Genomic DNA, 15,933 nt, shown 5'->3' with positions numbered 1-15,933 from the left:
TCTATTCCTCTATTATAGCAAAGCAGAACCTTTTTGATAATTAAAAATAGAAAAAGTTCCCGCCCTGTTATGGCGGAACTAATGGGAATTTATTATGCAGTACACGACACGCCTTCTGTGAATGTACGGTTTGGGAATACGAACAGTTGGAAATTAATACAAATAATAATGGTGCCTTCTCAAGTATACAGATTTACAAATTCAAAAAATATACAAATATTTATTTAAAAGCTTAGAGCATTCACGCCAGTGGATAATATGGGGTTAATTGTAGAGTTATTTCTCCTGCAAATACAAAGATATTTCTCTTCCCAATGCATTCTCTATATCAGACAAAACAGGCTGCTGTGCGCGAAGGCACCCATCCACACCGGCGCGTCAGGCGCGCCTGACCATGTTTTTTTTTTTAATTTTTTTATTTTAAAAATCAGTCTTGTTATTTTTTTTATTTCTTTTTCTCCCCTTCCCACTTTTTCTTTCCTAATCACTCTTACATCATCCCCAATTCTCCCCAACCATTGTGGATGCTCTCATTAAATGTAGAAAACACTATTAAATTTACATTTCGGCTACTTATTTCCGAGAAAATGTTTTGTATTACCACTTAAAGTCTCAACAAATCAGTGCTTCCAAATTTGTATAAATATGTGAATTCATTGTTGAACCGTGCATTCAACCACATATTGTTGGACGAAGTACAAATTGATTCCAACAAATCACAGAATACATATCTCTCAAACACAATGTATCCCCTGTACATGCATGCATGATAAATTCTTACACTAATTTTTTTTTGAATGAAATCTTACACTAAATTGAACATACTGAAATAAAATCTTTAAATCAGTAGAAGATTTGAGGTGTAAATCTATCAGTTATCAATGATCGGAGACTAAACCGCATTTGATGGTCTAACGAAGACTCAACTGGATTTGATAATCTGATGGAGAGCTCTTTCCAGTACCTTAGGCGGTGACATGTGCGTCTGCAAGATCACGGTTAGAAAAAAATAATAATAACAGACTAACCTAGGAAACACAAATCTAGCTAAGACGAACACTGGTGGTGCTTTGAGTGAGAGATGTCGGAAAACGACAGGAAAGTTCTAGAGACAGAGCATAACCGTAGTCTTCATCTAATCCTTGGCCTTTTTTAATAATAATATAATATAATTATAATAATAATAATTATTAGAATTCATTATGATAATAATAGTAAAAAAAAACAACAATAATGATACTATATACTCCGGATAATAATAATAATAATAAAATTAACAACAATGCTTATTATTATTATTAGTAGTAGTTATTATTAAGACTAACAAAAATAATAATAGTAGACAAAATAATATTTGTATCAATATTATTAATTGTGTTTTCAAAAATAAATACAAAATTATTTTCAAAAAAATAAATACATACAAAATAATAATAGTGGTACTAAAATTAAACTTAAAAGTAGTTATAATATGTGATTTACCATGAAAGTGTATATAATGTGTAATATTTTATTTTTTACATAATATTGAATACAAAGTTTTGTTTTTTAAAATGTATTTGTAATTCAGGTATATATTTAGTGTACTTTAAATTCCTTTATCCTAATCAATTGGAAATAATTTTTATAATTATTTATAATATTTAGCTTTGCATTGCACCAGACAATACTAGTTTCTAATAAAAGGAGAAACCAGCATTACGAAATCCAATTATAAAAGAATAATTTATAATATTTGTTTTAGTTTTCTTTATATCACCTAAATTCCCCATCTCTGTGCCTATATCCTTCTATTATACTTAACCTTGAAAAGTTAACCATTCGGTAACATAATAATAATGACAGTGAAATTTGTTGGAACCGTTGGTAGAAAACAAATAATAATCAAATAAAATATGACTATTATTTTTCTGGAAAGAAGGGAAGAAAAGATGAAGAAAATTGGCTAGTGTTTGGTGTTGAGTTTTTGCAAGAGTCAAGTGGGCACTCTTTCCTTAAAACCTTATTTGCCACCTTCCAAAGATGCTAGGAGCGTTGTGGCCTAGGCTTCTCAGGATAAAACTTGCTAGTGATTCAATGTTTGAGCACTCAAACAAAGAATCCGGCGAGCGAGCAAGACACGGTTATGAACACAGTAAGGCTTGAAGGAGTAGAAGCAGAGAGGTTTTAAGGCTAAAAAAGATGAACTTTCGTGTTCTATTTTTCTGTGTAAAACTCTATTGCCTCTACCCTCTCTTATATAGGGTTGAAGGATTAAATAGCTTTTATTAGGGCACTTTAAAGCTGGCTCTCCAATAGCTATAACAGCATGCCACTACCTGAGAATTGAATTCATAATTCAAAATTGGAGTTAATAGGATATTAATTCTGTAACAGATGAATTCAATCCCCATAACAGTCAGAACTTTCGGGTTCCAGACCGTTGGCGTACAGGGTTCGGTCTCAACTTTGGGCCAAAACTTTCAGCCTGTTCAGGACATTTCGGCCACAAGACCGACTGGACATGTTTCGGCCATATATGGCCGAAACTTGCTGCTGCTGTTCAGTTTCGGCTCCCTGAGCCGAAACTACAAGTGGCATGTTGGGAAAATGATACCGAAGTTTGGCATAACTTAGCCCGAATGGCTCCCTGAGCCGAAACTACAAGTGGCATGTTGGGAAAATGATACCGAAGTTTGGCATAACTTCGGTCGAGCTTGAATCAAGCCTTTTTTCTATCTCGTGTAGTTGGAATTTGATTTGCACCCCCCCCCCCCCCCCCCGAAGCAATGTGGGACTAAAGCCACTTTTTTCCTTCATTTTCTAACTCAAATGAGTCTACTTTAAGAATCAATATCTCATTCACCCATTATCCGTTTTGAGCGTACAATATATCAATCTCTTCGTCTCACTACGAAGTATCCGAATCCACTTTGACCCGACCTAAATCGGAAGTGGACCCCACTGATAATTGTACCACAAAATAGCCACTTAACATGCCATTTTAAGCTATTTTTTTCAACAAAATTTATATCAAACTATCGTATCCAATGAATACTCACTACTACAAAAGAATTTAAAAGATTTAACGTCGATTTTATAATCAAACCGACGTTGTATCTTCTAAATTTTAATAAAAAATATATTAACACGTTGGTTTTTTAGAAAACAACCGACGTCGTATCTATTTTTTAAATTAAAAAAAAATCGAAACATATTTTAATATAATACAAAAAAATAAAAAAATATATACAACAAATACTTCTAATATATTCACAGAAAATACAAAATTGTCACCTATTATAAATAAATAAATCTAAATAATTTAAAATATTTATAACAATTCAATAAATTTTAAAAAAAAATCAAAATAAAATAAAATTATTGTTTTCAATTCACAAATTAAAATAATACTTCAAAATAATTTTAAACTGACTAGGAAGAATGAAGGGTGTTGTGGTGGGGGAAAAAGACTAAAATATGCGGTCAACAAGGCAAAATTCCCAAAATGTGTCGTATTTTTTTTGGACAAAAATATGCAAAACACCTTTCGTAGTTGCGTTTTTGATGTATTTCGTATTTTTCTTGTATTTGAGGAAAACGCAAGAGGCAGTTGCGTTTACGTATTTGTATACGTAAAATGCAATATGCTCTTGCGTTTTTGCGGCAATACCGTATTCCACAAAACGCAACTTTGTTTTGCGTTTTATGTATTATACGTAAAACGCAAAACCAAGTTGCGTTTTTGTCAATTATTTGTACTCGCCGTCGCCGGCGAAGTTGAAGGCCGGCGAGATACACAAAACGCAATTCGCAAGTGAGTTTTTGCTTCGAATAGGTTAAACGCAAGTTGTAAATGCGTTTTTGAAATGTTAAATTTTTCTGGCCACTTTCCGGGCGAAGCAACCTAAAACGCAATTGAGAGTTGCGTTGTGTGTAGTTTCACTTTCTTGCCCGACGATACCGAATCCTCCCCACCTTCATCAGTACCATGCCCAGATGCACTCTGTGATCTACCACTCCCATGATCCGATCCAATCCCACCACCCATCTGTGTTGGGAGCATGACGTGCTGTGGGACCCTCCCGGCCATCATAGCCACACTATTGTTAAATCCCATCCCCACAAATTCCGCGTCTGAGTACTGAATGGTGGGGATGAACCCCCCTGGATTGCCATTTCTAGAAATGGCCGCCGGAGAAATGTGCGATTCTTCCTGAACCGTTTAGACGATGAACAGTACCTGGTGCCGGACCCCCGGTAAAACGCAAGTGCTAATAGCGTTTTACGTATTATTCAAAAAACTCAATTCGTTAATGCGTTTTTGTACAATTTTCCGGCGACGTACGGCGGTAAAGAAAACGCATTTGGGTCTTGCGTTTTACATATTTACAAGTATAATACGTAAAACGCATTTCCCAATTGCGTTTTAGCGTATTCCATACGTATTGTGAAAACGCAACTGGGAGATGCGTTTTTCGTATTTAACAAAAAAAAATACGGATTAAATACATTCAAAAACGCAACTCTCAATAGAGTTTTGCATATTTCTGTCAAAAAAAAGTCAGCACACATTTTGGCTAATTCTCAACCATTTCTACACATTCTAGTCTTTTTCTCATTGTGGTGGTGGCAGAGGCGGAGTGACTACGGTGGTGGACGGCAACGGCGGTGGTATGGAAGAGGAGAAGAAGAAGAAGTAGGCGGTGACGGAGTAGTGGATCATAGTAGGAGATGACATATTCGGCGTGCCGTAGTAGGAGATGAAGAAGAAAGAGATGAACAACAAAAAAGAAAAAGAAGAAGATGAAGATGAAGAAAGAACAAGAAAAGATGGCATGTTCGTAGTAGGAGAGCTTCCGAGCGGTGGCATCGTCAATAATGAAGGTGTTACAACCGGTGAGCGAAGCAGGGAGAGGCCATATTCGACATTGAAGAGAGCTTGTCGGCGGGAGGGAAGGAGACCTGCGATTTGAGAGTCTGAAATGGTGGAGTCTGAAACGTGAGGATATGGTGAAGTCTGAAATGTTTGGTTGAGTCTGAAACGTCATATAATTTATAACGTCCCTTGGATCCACGTCGAAAAATAACTGACCTCGTATGCTTAAAATAACCAACGTTAAAAGTGTGTTTTTTGTGGTTAAGGCCAACCTCCACATTGAGGCTCGATCTCATGACCTCTCACATGGGAGAAGTCACTACATGCCATCTTGGCTTATATTATATTATTAATATAATAAACTATTAATAATATTAAATTAAATTTTATACGGAGTATATAAAAAGGAAATATGAGGTTTATTCTTTTATAATTTTTTGTTATTTAATTATGAGTTAATTCTATTTTTGGTCCTAGATTTATAGGTATCAATCCAGTTTAAGTTCTTTTTTATTAGAAGAGGTAATTTCAGCAATGGTTCTCTGACTATGTTGGTTTCCACAATTAGATCCCGACTTTTAATTTGGACAATTTAGATACTTGACTTTCGAAATCTTTCCAATGTTAGTCCTTCTGTCATCTTAGCGTTAGTTAAGCGTCAAGTTCAGGGTTAAAGTTGTCCTTTCATTGATTGGGTTCCATTTTCCTCTTCGTTCCTCTCTTCAATTGATCAGCAACTCCCCACAAAATGTCCAAACCTACTATAACAGACACAGTACGCCGGCACCTTCTCCCTCACGATTTGCTGCAAAAAACCTCTCAAATTGCCTCCACCATCCACAAATTCCACCCATATTCTATCAATTTTAGGTTTCAATACATCTAATTCAATTCTCACTTTGGCCAGATTTGGCCTAGATCGTCGACTCGTCGTCGAGTCTAGGGTTACCGCCCTTCCTACCGGCGCACAGATGCATGATATACTCTCGAAATTGAACAAATGAAATGACAAATTTGGTAATTGAAACCATACCAGTGCTAATGGCGTGTCTCTATTGGAGCTCTAGTCCGGTGTCCATCTTGAGAACCAGAATCGGCTTCCTTCGATCATCTCTTAGTCTCGCTCCAGATTCACCGATCTGAAAATTTTGATAAACTACGGAGCAATTTATGGAAAATGGATGCAATCTGCCATCAGATCACCCACGTGATCATCGATCAGAACATCTGGGTTTGATCCCGTCGGAGTCATCAAGATCAAGACTCTCTGGGAAGAATTTGCCTCCACTTGTATTTTCAATATTTTCATCAACAGGGATTGGGGGCACATAAAGCTTGGGAGGCACATAAGAATTATCAGATATATGCAATTGAGCCTCATCTTTTTCAACAATAATATCATCAACATCATTATGCAAATTTTCAATTATCATATAAAGTCGGTATTATCGTGTAACTTGTTTTCAATCATTTCACCACTTCTCATAGTCTTAGCCTCTTCAAGTTGACTAGGTAACTTACCTGGCACATGCCCTTGCACAAATTTAGCAATTTGCTCTAAATGTGCTTCCAATCTTTTAAAGCAAACTTCATTTTCTTGGAATCGTTGTTCATCTTCAACTCTTCTTGTTGCATCTGGTGCTCATAAGCTTCTTGTTGCATTTGGTGCTTATAAGCTTCTTGTTGCATCTGGAACCATTGATCATGTTCTTCTTGCCCCATATTGCAAGTCTGTATATACTCCTGCAGCGAATCTTCCAAATATTGTTTTTTTAGGTTGGAAATAATGAATATTGCAAACCTGCATGAACTCTTGTAAAATATCCTCCAAAGATGTTTTTTTAGGTTGGGGTGGGTCAATTGGTTGAAAGTCATTTTGATTATTACCCCAGGAAGAATCAAGATGATTTGGTTGAAAATCATCTTGATTATCATCCCCAAAATTAGGGTGATTTTCCCAACCCGAATTATGAGAATTATAAAACGGGTCGTGCATAGGCCGTTGATTAAAAACATGCATTGAATTAGCCAGTCCAAAATCATTATTATTTCTAAATGAATTATCTTGATGCATACCTAACATAGAACTAGGGATGGCAATTGAACCCGCCCCCGATGGGGAAAACCGTTCCCCGCCCCGACGGGGATGGGTTCGGGGATTTATTTCGGGGAACGGGGGCGGGGATGGGGGGAATTTTTCAATCCCCGCCGGGGACGGGGACGGGGACGGGGAGGGCATTCCCCGCCCCGGCCCCGACCCCGATCCCCGATCCCCGCCCCGTCGCCGAATCCCTGACTAATAATATTAATATTATATATAAATTAATATCTCTCTTGTATATATTTAATCATATTCTTGAATTTCCATGTAATTAGTATTCTAGTTTAGGTACATACATTTTATGTTCATTGTTACCGTAATACCGTACATATATCTTGTATAAATAGGCTATGTTTATTTGTTTAAATTATTATTGAACATCAATGTATTATATTCTTCATTCTCTATCTCTGCATATTCTCATGGTATTAGTAGATGATTTTTTTTTTCATCTTAGCGATTTAAGATTTTTCCTTAACAAAACTGTGTTTCTCTAGTTTTGTTAAGAATGCATATTATATTATGTGTGTTTTTTAAAATAAAAAAAAAAAAAAAAAAAAAAGTAAGCATGAATCAAAACGGGGCGGGGATTCCCCGTCCCCGAAAAATCCCCGCGGGGACGGGGATGGGGAATAATTCCCCATCCCCGCCGGGGAACGGGGCGGGGACGGGGAATGGGGGGACATTTCGGGGACGGGGACGGGGACCCCATTCCCCGCCCCCGCCCCGCCCCGTTGCCATCCCTACATAGAACACATATTTTCCATTTGTTTTGCTAACTCAGACATTTGAAAAGCCAAATCCATATTAGAATTAACTTCATACATTTTTCCAAAAAGTAGAAGGTTTTCAAAATTTGTTTGTTTTTCTGTGAAAAAAAAAAATTGAATAGACTAATGAATTAAATAAATAAGCAAGTTGTGAACTCCAAGCTTTAGTCTAGGATTAATTGCTGTTGCAAAGAGAATTTAAACCAGCGAAGGATTCTGTTGTGCCGAAGAGGAATTCGCAGTGGTCGAACGGAACTCATGTGGATCGTCGTTGTAAACGCGAAAAACTTGAATTGTATATATTCAAAATTCAAAGTATCGGTTACAAGTAGTATCAAGTATATATCAAACGGGAAGGGGTACAATCTCTGTATATGAGAAGTCTTCTGATTCTCTACTACAAGTATACCTGTTAGAAGTGTGTCAAATTTGGAATATGCCAAATTGGAAGTGTGCTGAGTTCAGAGTATGCTGAACTTGAAGTATGCCGAATCCGGAGTATGCCGAATTGGAAGTGTGCCGAGTTCAAAGTATGTTGAACTGGAAGTATGCCAAGTTCGGGAGTATGGCCGAACTGGAGTAGTTCCTTGCTGAAGGGCCTCCGGAGTTGGTAGCTTGTTCCTCAATGAAGGGCTAATATGCAGCTTGATCTTCAAAGAAGGGCTTCTGGTGTTCAAGTGGCGTGTTCCTCAGCACGGTATACGCAGCACAACTGCGGGCGTGTTCCAGACGATATCCTGGCGAGACTTCGGCAGAGCTTCAGTATGCAGATTTTCAAAGCTCCCATTCTTGAAAATGAAACCACTATTTATAGTGGTGAGGGTGAGGGAAAATCTCCAACCAACTCTTAATTCCTTACTTAATTTAATTATTTTAATTAAATTAAGGAACGTATCGGGACACCATTGCGTCCAGGTTCATGATTTCATCAAATTTCCAAATAATATCAAATATCCAAATTCCTCAAAATTATATAATCCACATATAATTTTAGTGGGCCAAGACCAAGTCAAACCCGCTATATGCAACCCAATTAATCCAAGCAGCCTGGTCCAACTCGATTAAATATTTCGTCATCTCGGGCCGAACAATCCAACATCCAATTACATTTAATTAAGTAATTAAACTAATTAATTATTCAATTGGCCATTTAATTAACCCAATTAAATAAATATTAGTTCAATTAGCCTAATTAAAGTAATTAATTTAACAATCAATTATCCACCACGGTCCAACAATATTATCTAAATTTTTCACTGCTTACAGTCGTACCTGTGAACTCCACCAGAACTGCCGCACCACCGCCGCTTACTGGAAAATTACCTCCGGCCGGAATTGCTGTCCGGAGTAAAATCGATGATCAGGAGAATGAATCAGCCTCCCTTTTATATTGTCTACCCTCCATCGCCTCTCCAAATTGAATATGAGAATTTGTTTTCTTCTTTCATATTCGTACTATAGTTCTAGGTTAAAATTTCTATTATAATATTATAAAATAGTGTAATACAATTCCTATTCTAATCTATATCTATACTATATATAAAAACAAAATCATGAACTTTAACTTCCCGCCTAATTAACTATATATATATATATATATATATATATATATATATATATATATATATATATATATATATATATTGAGATGTCTTTATATTTAATGATATTTCAACAATTTTGTTGAATGAGGACTAAAAATGGTCATGCCACAATAATACTAGGACTAAATGAGGATGTTCTAATAAAAAAGGACTAAAAGTGGATTGTCACCTATAAATCTAGGACAAAAAATGGAATTAATTGTTTATATTATTATTGTTATTATTATGTAATAATGTAATAATAAAATAAAATTACATTAATATTAATATTAATAATATAATAATAATCAAAACAAAACTATATACAAAATAAAATTTAAATTTAAAAAAAAAAAAAAAAAAAAAAAAAAAAAAAAAGACAATGCGGAACCACGAGCTCCCCTTTGTAAATGATGTGGGATCATTTTGATCCCACATCGAAAATGTTTGGAAAGAGGAGCTTTGAGCAATGCTCTTCTTCCAAACATATTGCTTGCGCATCAATGTTGACAAAGTCTTGAGAAGCCAAAAGACTGGTTTAGCTTAATGACTTTTTATTTTAGTTTTTTTTTTTTTTAAAAAAAAAAAACATTTTACAGACAATGATATATACTAAACAATGATAAATAAAATCATCAAAGTTATAGCACCGCTTGTGTACATCTAGACATGCATTAACTATTAATTTGAGCAATTATTTGCACAAATTCAAGCAATGATAACATAAAAATACATAAACGATCCAAACTATATCTTTAATTACACTATATATTTGATGTTCTAATTTAAATAATTATATATCTATTCAATATTCTTAATATCTTACAACATATTCATTCTATGCATCGCACAGATAAAAATACTAGTATTTTTAACACTCCACCATTGGACATTATTTTTAAATCCGAAACAAAACCAAATAGAAACTGAACACTAATATTAAACAGAAAGATTAATTTTTTTAAAACTGAAAATCCGAAAAAAAAAAAAAAAAAAAAAAAAAAAAAAAAAAAAGAACTAAACCGAAGCAACGCCTACATGGGATGGTACCTATATGGAACTAATCCAACATGATTTCAAACTGCGAAACTGAAAACTTTAACCAAATAATTTTTGTCACAAGTTCAGAATATGATTTGTGCTTTCCTTGAAGCTCGAGGGAATACCACTAACTCTTTCAAGATATTAGAGACCTCCGATGCCTCTACTTCCTTATCCTCAAAACTAACCCTTTCTAAGGCCGGGCAGCACGCAAGTATTATCTTTACAAATAGCATTTCAGCTCTTGACCCCTGGAAAAATTTTATCTTCAAAAACCGCAAACTGTTAATCTCCTCGCTCATGCAGCTACGTTCTTGCAAATACTGTAAAACGAGGTTGTTGTCAGCAGTCGCTGTTGGAACCTATACATACAACAAAACTGAAATAAGTTCAAAGCACAACACTGAGAGTAAGGTAGAATTGAAATAAATAAATAAATGTAAGTACGCCATAAGTTTCTCACGTCCATCCAAATTTCAAGGTTATGCACCCTAGGAGAGCTGTGAAGCAAGCAAAGGATGCTGGAGACTTGTACCAATTCGGTAAATTCAACTTGAAATAGTGTAAGATCCCTCAGGTAGTTGATTTTAAGTGGAAGTGCACTCATAATAGAGCCTGCAGCCAAAAGCTTACCAGCACAGAGAAAAATGATAATGCAACCTAAACACATTGTTCGGGAAATAAGAATCGAAATCTTAAAAGAGATTGTACCTCGAGAAGGTATCCATCCAGAGAAAGGCTTGAAATTATAGGCCAATGTTCAAAAAAGCTTGCTAAATTGATCCTCTCACCAGGACTAAAAGATATAACTTCCATTGGCAATACAAGGTATGCACATTGAATACTTTTGCAGTTCATAAAACAACTCAGTTTAACCCCGTGATTCTTGTAAAGTACCAAGGAGGAAAGTGATGGTGAACAGCAATCAAAGTTCAAGTGATCCATACCACTGCACATTTCTACGTTCAAACATTCAAGCTTTGATGCAGCAAAGATAGAAGCAGAAACCTCTGGCTTGAAAGCAACTTGATACAAAAAAAGCTCCTTAAGGTTTTGAAAGCTTCTTATAGTACCACATGGTTGTTTGAAGATACAGTTAGTGAGATTCAGATACGTAAGTTGTTGACACAAGAATATATAAGAGGGAAGTTTATAGAAATGACTACTGGAATTCCTCACTGTGAGTTCCCTCAATCCATGGCTTGACAAGTATAGTATCCATGGATCAATGTTTGGGTACTGTGACACTTGTACATCTGAAAGGTTGACATCAAAAGTTAGAATGGGTCCAATATGCTGAAAGAGAATTCGATTGCCTATTCCAACAAAATCATTTTTGGTGACAGTGACTATATCCTTGGGATCAAGTAGCCCATATGTATCTCCATTTTCTACACAAAATACTTGTTCTTGCTGCATCTCGAGCAGGCAAGTGATCTAGGATGCAGTTTAAAACATCCGTTGGCAAGTTAATAAATCTATCATCCATGGCCCTCCGTTTGCTATTTCCTGAGATTTCCATTCGTAATAAAGGAGAAACCAGCATTAGAAAATCCAATTGTAAAAGAATAGTTTACAATATTTGTTTTAGTTTTCTTTTCAACCCAAATTCCCTATCTCTTGTGCCTATAATACTTAACCTTGAAAAGTTAACCATTTGATAATATAATAATAATGACAGTGACATTTATATCTGCAAACTATCGTATCCAATGAATACATTACTACATGAAAACCCAAACTATTCACCTCAAAGCAGATATACACAAAGTGGAAAAAGAATAACACAGAGTGATTTGAACTATATCATTAGCTTCTTCCTTCTACACGGTGGAAAGTAAACAAATAGAAACTGGTTAGGGCGAACCTATCAGTCTCAGAGTTAGAGTATTTCTAAACAAAGGGCTTTAACGTCTGGAAGATCAAATTGAAGCTGAAGTAAACAAAAAAAAACAAAAAAAAAAAACAAAAAAAAAAAAAAAAAAAAACTGAAAATTTTTACTAACAGCAAAAAAAATAAACACAAGAATAGCTTGTATTGAAGTATTAACGCTACTAAATACGAATAATGCTAGAAACACCTGAACGGAGGCGGTCGGATCTTCGACAGAGCACAAGGCGGGTGGTCCTTGGTAACCCTAATAATGTCTTCGTGTCGTGGGTAAAAATCAATTTTACGCTTTTAAATACATTTTGTTAATCATGTTGTTCTTATTAAAAACTAGTATTTTCATCCGTGCGATGCACGGAATGATTTTGTTAAAATATTTTTAGAATATTTAGATCGATATACATGTCAATTATATAAATTACTAGTTTTTTATGCGCATTGCGCGATTGGGATAATGCCCAATGTTTGTTTGTTTTTTTTTTTTTTAAATAAGTACTTTAAAGTATATTAAGGTAAGATTATATTGAAATTGTTCATGCATAGATAATTGAAGGTTGAATTTGCGTATTTAAATAGGTAATTCTTCTCCCAAAGGTTGAGTCCCCAACCCCAAGGGTCCCCACACTCCGACCCGACAGAGCATTGTGGGAAGTTGTAAATCACGGTGACTCAATGATTTAGCAGACAGGACCAAATGCAGGTGCGCACAAGCAATCTGCCCACTTTGGACATAATTCCCGCACTGTCGCCGCCGAGGTTCAAACCTTGGTCTCTTCTCCCAAATACTGCCCACTAAATTAACCATTGAGCTAAGCACGTGCGGGTTAAATAGGTAATTCTAAGTTTACAAATGCAAGATAATATAGTCAAGATTGATTATAATTGTCAATAAAATAATTGTATAGGTATGGTTGAAACCAAATACGGGACATAAGGAAGAACAAATAAAAATTAGGGCATAAAATATTAAATATATACTAATATTGTTTGAGGAGATTTCGACATTAGGATTTGTGGTTAAGTTTTATTAAGACTTTAATATTAGAATTAGATTGATGGTGTAGTTATAATTCTATATTAGACTTTAATATTAGAATTAGACTAACGGTGAATTAACGGTATTTAACTGAAAAGTTAAATGGATAATCATATAATTAAGGATAAATTAGAAAAACTTAAAAGAAAAAAATTAAAACCTGAACAATCTGAACCATTCATTTGATTTAATAATTTGGCGGTCATTTTTTCTACCCAATGTTAATAATTAAATAAATTCGTTGGTCAAATCCGCTAATATAATCCACTAACGCTAACCGCTAACGGCTAATTGTCAAACAAGGACATTGTAAGGTAGTTCTCACTTCAATTTGTTGTGTGATTTGAATACACTCTTTGTCACAAAATCTCTCTAGTTAATATGGTTGGCTTTATTAATTATATTTTTTTTTAATTTTTTCATGGTATTAATAAAATACTTGGTAAATAAATATATAGAATTATTTTGTATTATAACTTTGATATTTAATTAGAAAAATAGTGCACAAAAAAGATAATAGACAATGTAGTGAATATAATCAATTGATGAATTTGAATGTAAAAATTTTTACATTTGAGAAAAATAAGGACAATATAATTAATGAAAATATTTATCTTAATTAATTTGTTGATAATGAATAATTTTTTTTCACTGAAATAAGACATTTTAAGGACAATGTAGTGAATATAATCAATTAATAAATTTGAATATAAAGAATTTTTATATTGTAGAAAAATAAAGACAATATAACTAATAAAATTATTTCTCTTATTTTTTGAATGCAAATTATTTCTCTTATTTAATTTATTGATAATGAATATTTTTTTTTTTGAATAAAGACATTGTGGACACATAATTCTAAATTAAAGAAATGCATATCTATAATTTTTTGTTGTAGCTACTAAGTTATTATTTATATAATTTAATAAGAGTAAAATAGAGTACTAATTATGCCAACTTTGTTTGGGATGAGGTTCGAACCTAAGACCTTTTTTTTTTTTATTGAAATCAATGAGTAAGTTAACGGTGAACTAAGGGCAATTCTTAAAATTTTAACGGAATTAGTAACGGTGTGTGGGTATTTTAGGAAATTTTAATGTAAAATTTAAATCTTATCAATCTTTTAATCAATCTGAGTCATTCATTTGATTAAAATCTGTGACCGTCATTTTTTCTACCCATTATAGGCCTAACTCTCTTGGGCTCTTATTAGTATAGTAGATTACATCGAATATTATATAATGCAATTGAAGAATTGAGTTGGATTGATTGCATTTTTCAATGTTATCATTGCTTGAATTCGAGCAAATAATTGTCCAATTAATAGTCAATGTGTAGATGTACGCATGCTGAAACTTTAGAGATTTTAAATATGTGAATTATATCTAGGAATCATATTTAATTTTGAGTGAATTATTAATATTCATTCCCTTTTCCAATTGGCCTAATTTGTTTTCCATCTTTAAGCAAAATCTTCCTTACACATTATATACATAATTACACATTTTTATATATACGTATTACAATGGGTCCCATAATTTTAGATAAAAGTGTGCGACAAAATCAGTCATAATTAATTTATTTTGAATCATTCATACGTATTGCAAGAACATTTTCATCTTTAATTACACAAATTTCCTTATAAATTGTGGATACTAAACGATTTTATTCAATTTTCCATTTGTAAATATATATCTTTACATAGCTATATTTCCATTAACATATATATACAGATTTTTTTTAATATTTCCAATAACTTTACATTTTATAAAATATATAGTCGATATTAGTATTTTTTTTTCCATCTCGGCTTAACTTCTTTTTTTTTTTTTACATACTCGGCTAAACCTTATAATTACACAATCCTTATATTCCTAGTATAAAATAACATTTGGTGTAAAAATTAAAAATTTCTATCCCAATTAATATTCTTTCCATCTCAGCTAAACCTTATATTTATTATAAAATATAGAGTTAATACCCAAAATGGTCCCTCGACTATGCCATAATTACTAATTTGGTCCTCAACTACCATTCTTACCCAATTAAGTCCTCAACTATGTAACTTTTACTCAATTAAGTCCTCAACTATACAATTCTTACCCAATTTAGTCCTCAACTATACAATTCTTACCCAATTTAGTCCTCTGTATTAATTTGACTGTTTGTTGACTGTTAAAAGTCGGGATAAAATTATAATTTTACAAGATTTCCCCTTCCTCTCCATTTAGCAGCGCCAAACCATGCAGCAATACACTCTGATCAGATTTCGATCGTCAAAAAAACGTTGGAAATCAAATTCATGGGCTATCCGATGCATAACCACTACTTCGATGCTGACAGGTTTAGAACCCAACCGGAGCTTATTGCTATATGGTTTGGCGCTGCTAAATGAGGAGGAAGGAGAAAACTTGTAAAATTACAACTTTATTTCCACTTTTGACAGTCAACAAACAGTCAAATTGACAAAGGACTAAATTGGGTAAAAATTGTATAGTTGAGGACTTAATTGTGTAAGAATGATAGTCGAGGACCAAATTAGTAATTACGACATAGTCGAGGGACTATTTTGAGTATTAACTCTAAAATATATAACCGAGATTACTATTCTTTCCATGTACTGAGTCAGTTTTAGCATTTTTCATTTTTAGTC

The 15,933-nt window shown here is 33.9% G+C and overlaps 2 protein-coding genes across 2 annotated transcripts in view; both read right to left on the bottom strand.

The window, feature by feature from the left end:
• Positions 1–15,933, bottom strand: part of LOC109156616 (F-box/FBD/LRR-repeat protein At1g13570-like) — a 38,904-nt gene that overhangs the window by 6,222 nt on the left and 16,749 nt on the right. The gene's annotated exons all lie outside the window — the stretch shown is intronic.
• On the bottom strand, positions 10,437–11,772 carry LOC109156593. Its single transcript, XM_019304445.1, has 3 exons — positions 11,065–11,772; positions 10,889–10,981; positions 10,437–10,715 (listed from the first exon to the last, which is right to left on the bottom strand). Exons 1-3 carry the CDS (start codon positions 11,770–11,772, stop codon positions 10,437–10,439), a joined length of 1,080 nt encoding a protein of 359 aa, XP_019159990.1.

Source organism: Ipomoea nil, unplaced genomic scaffold (genome assembly GCF_001879475.1).
Source record: "Ipomoea nil cultivar Tokyo-kokei standard unplaced genomic scaffold, Asagao_1.1 scaffold2742, whole genome shotgun sequence".
Lineage (NCBI taxonomy): Eukaryota > Viridiplantae > Streptophyta > Magnoliopsida > Solanales > Convolvulaceae > Ipomoea > Ipomoea nil.
This window is presented reverse-complemented; position numbering and strand designations above follow the sequence as displayed.

Excerpts from the sequence above, each read along its gene's own strand:
- LOC109156593 (XM_019304445.1), bottom strand. The coding sequence starts at position 11,772 with ATGCAGCAAGAACAAGTATTTTGTGTAGAAAATGGAGATACATATGGG. Across the intron at positions 10,982-11,064 it reads TGGATGGATACCTTCTCGAG|CTTTTGGCTGCAGGCTCTAT; the intron begins GTACAATCTCTT and ends TGTGCTGGTAAG. Across the intron at positions 10,716-10,888 it reads AAGTTGAATTTACCGAATTG|GTTCCAACAGCGACTGCTGA; the intron begins GTACAAGTCTCC and ends TTGTATGTATAG.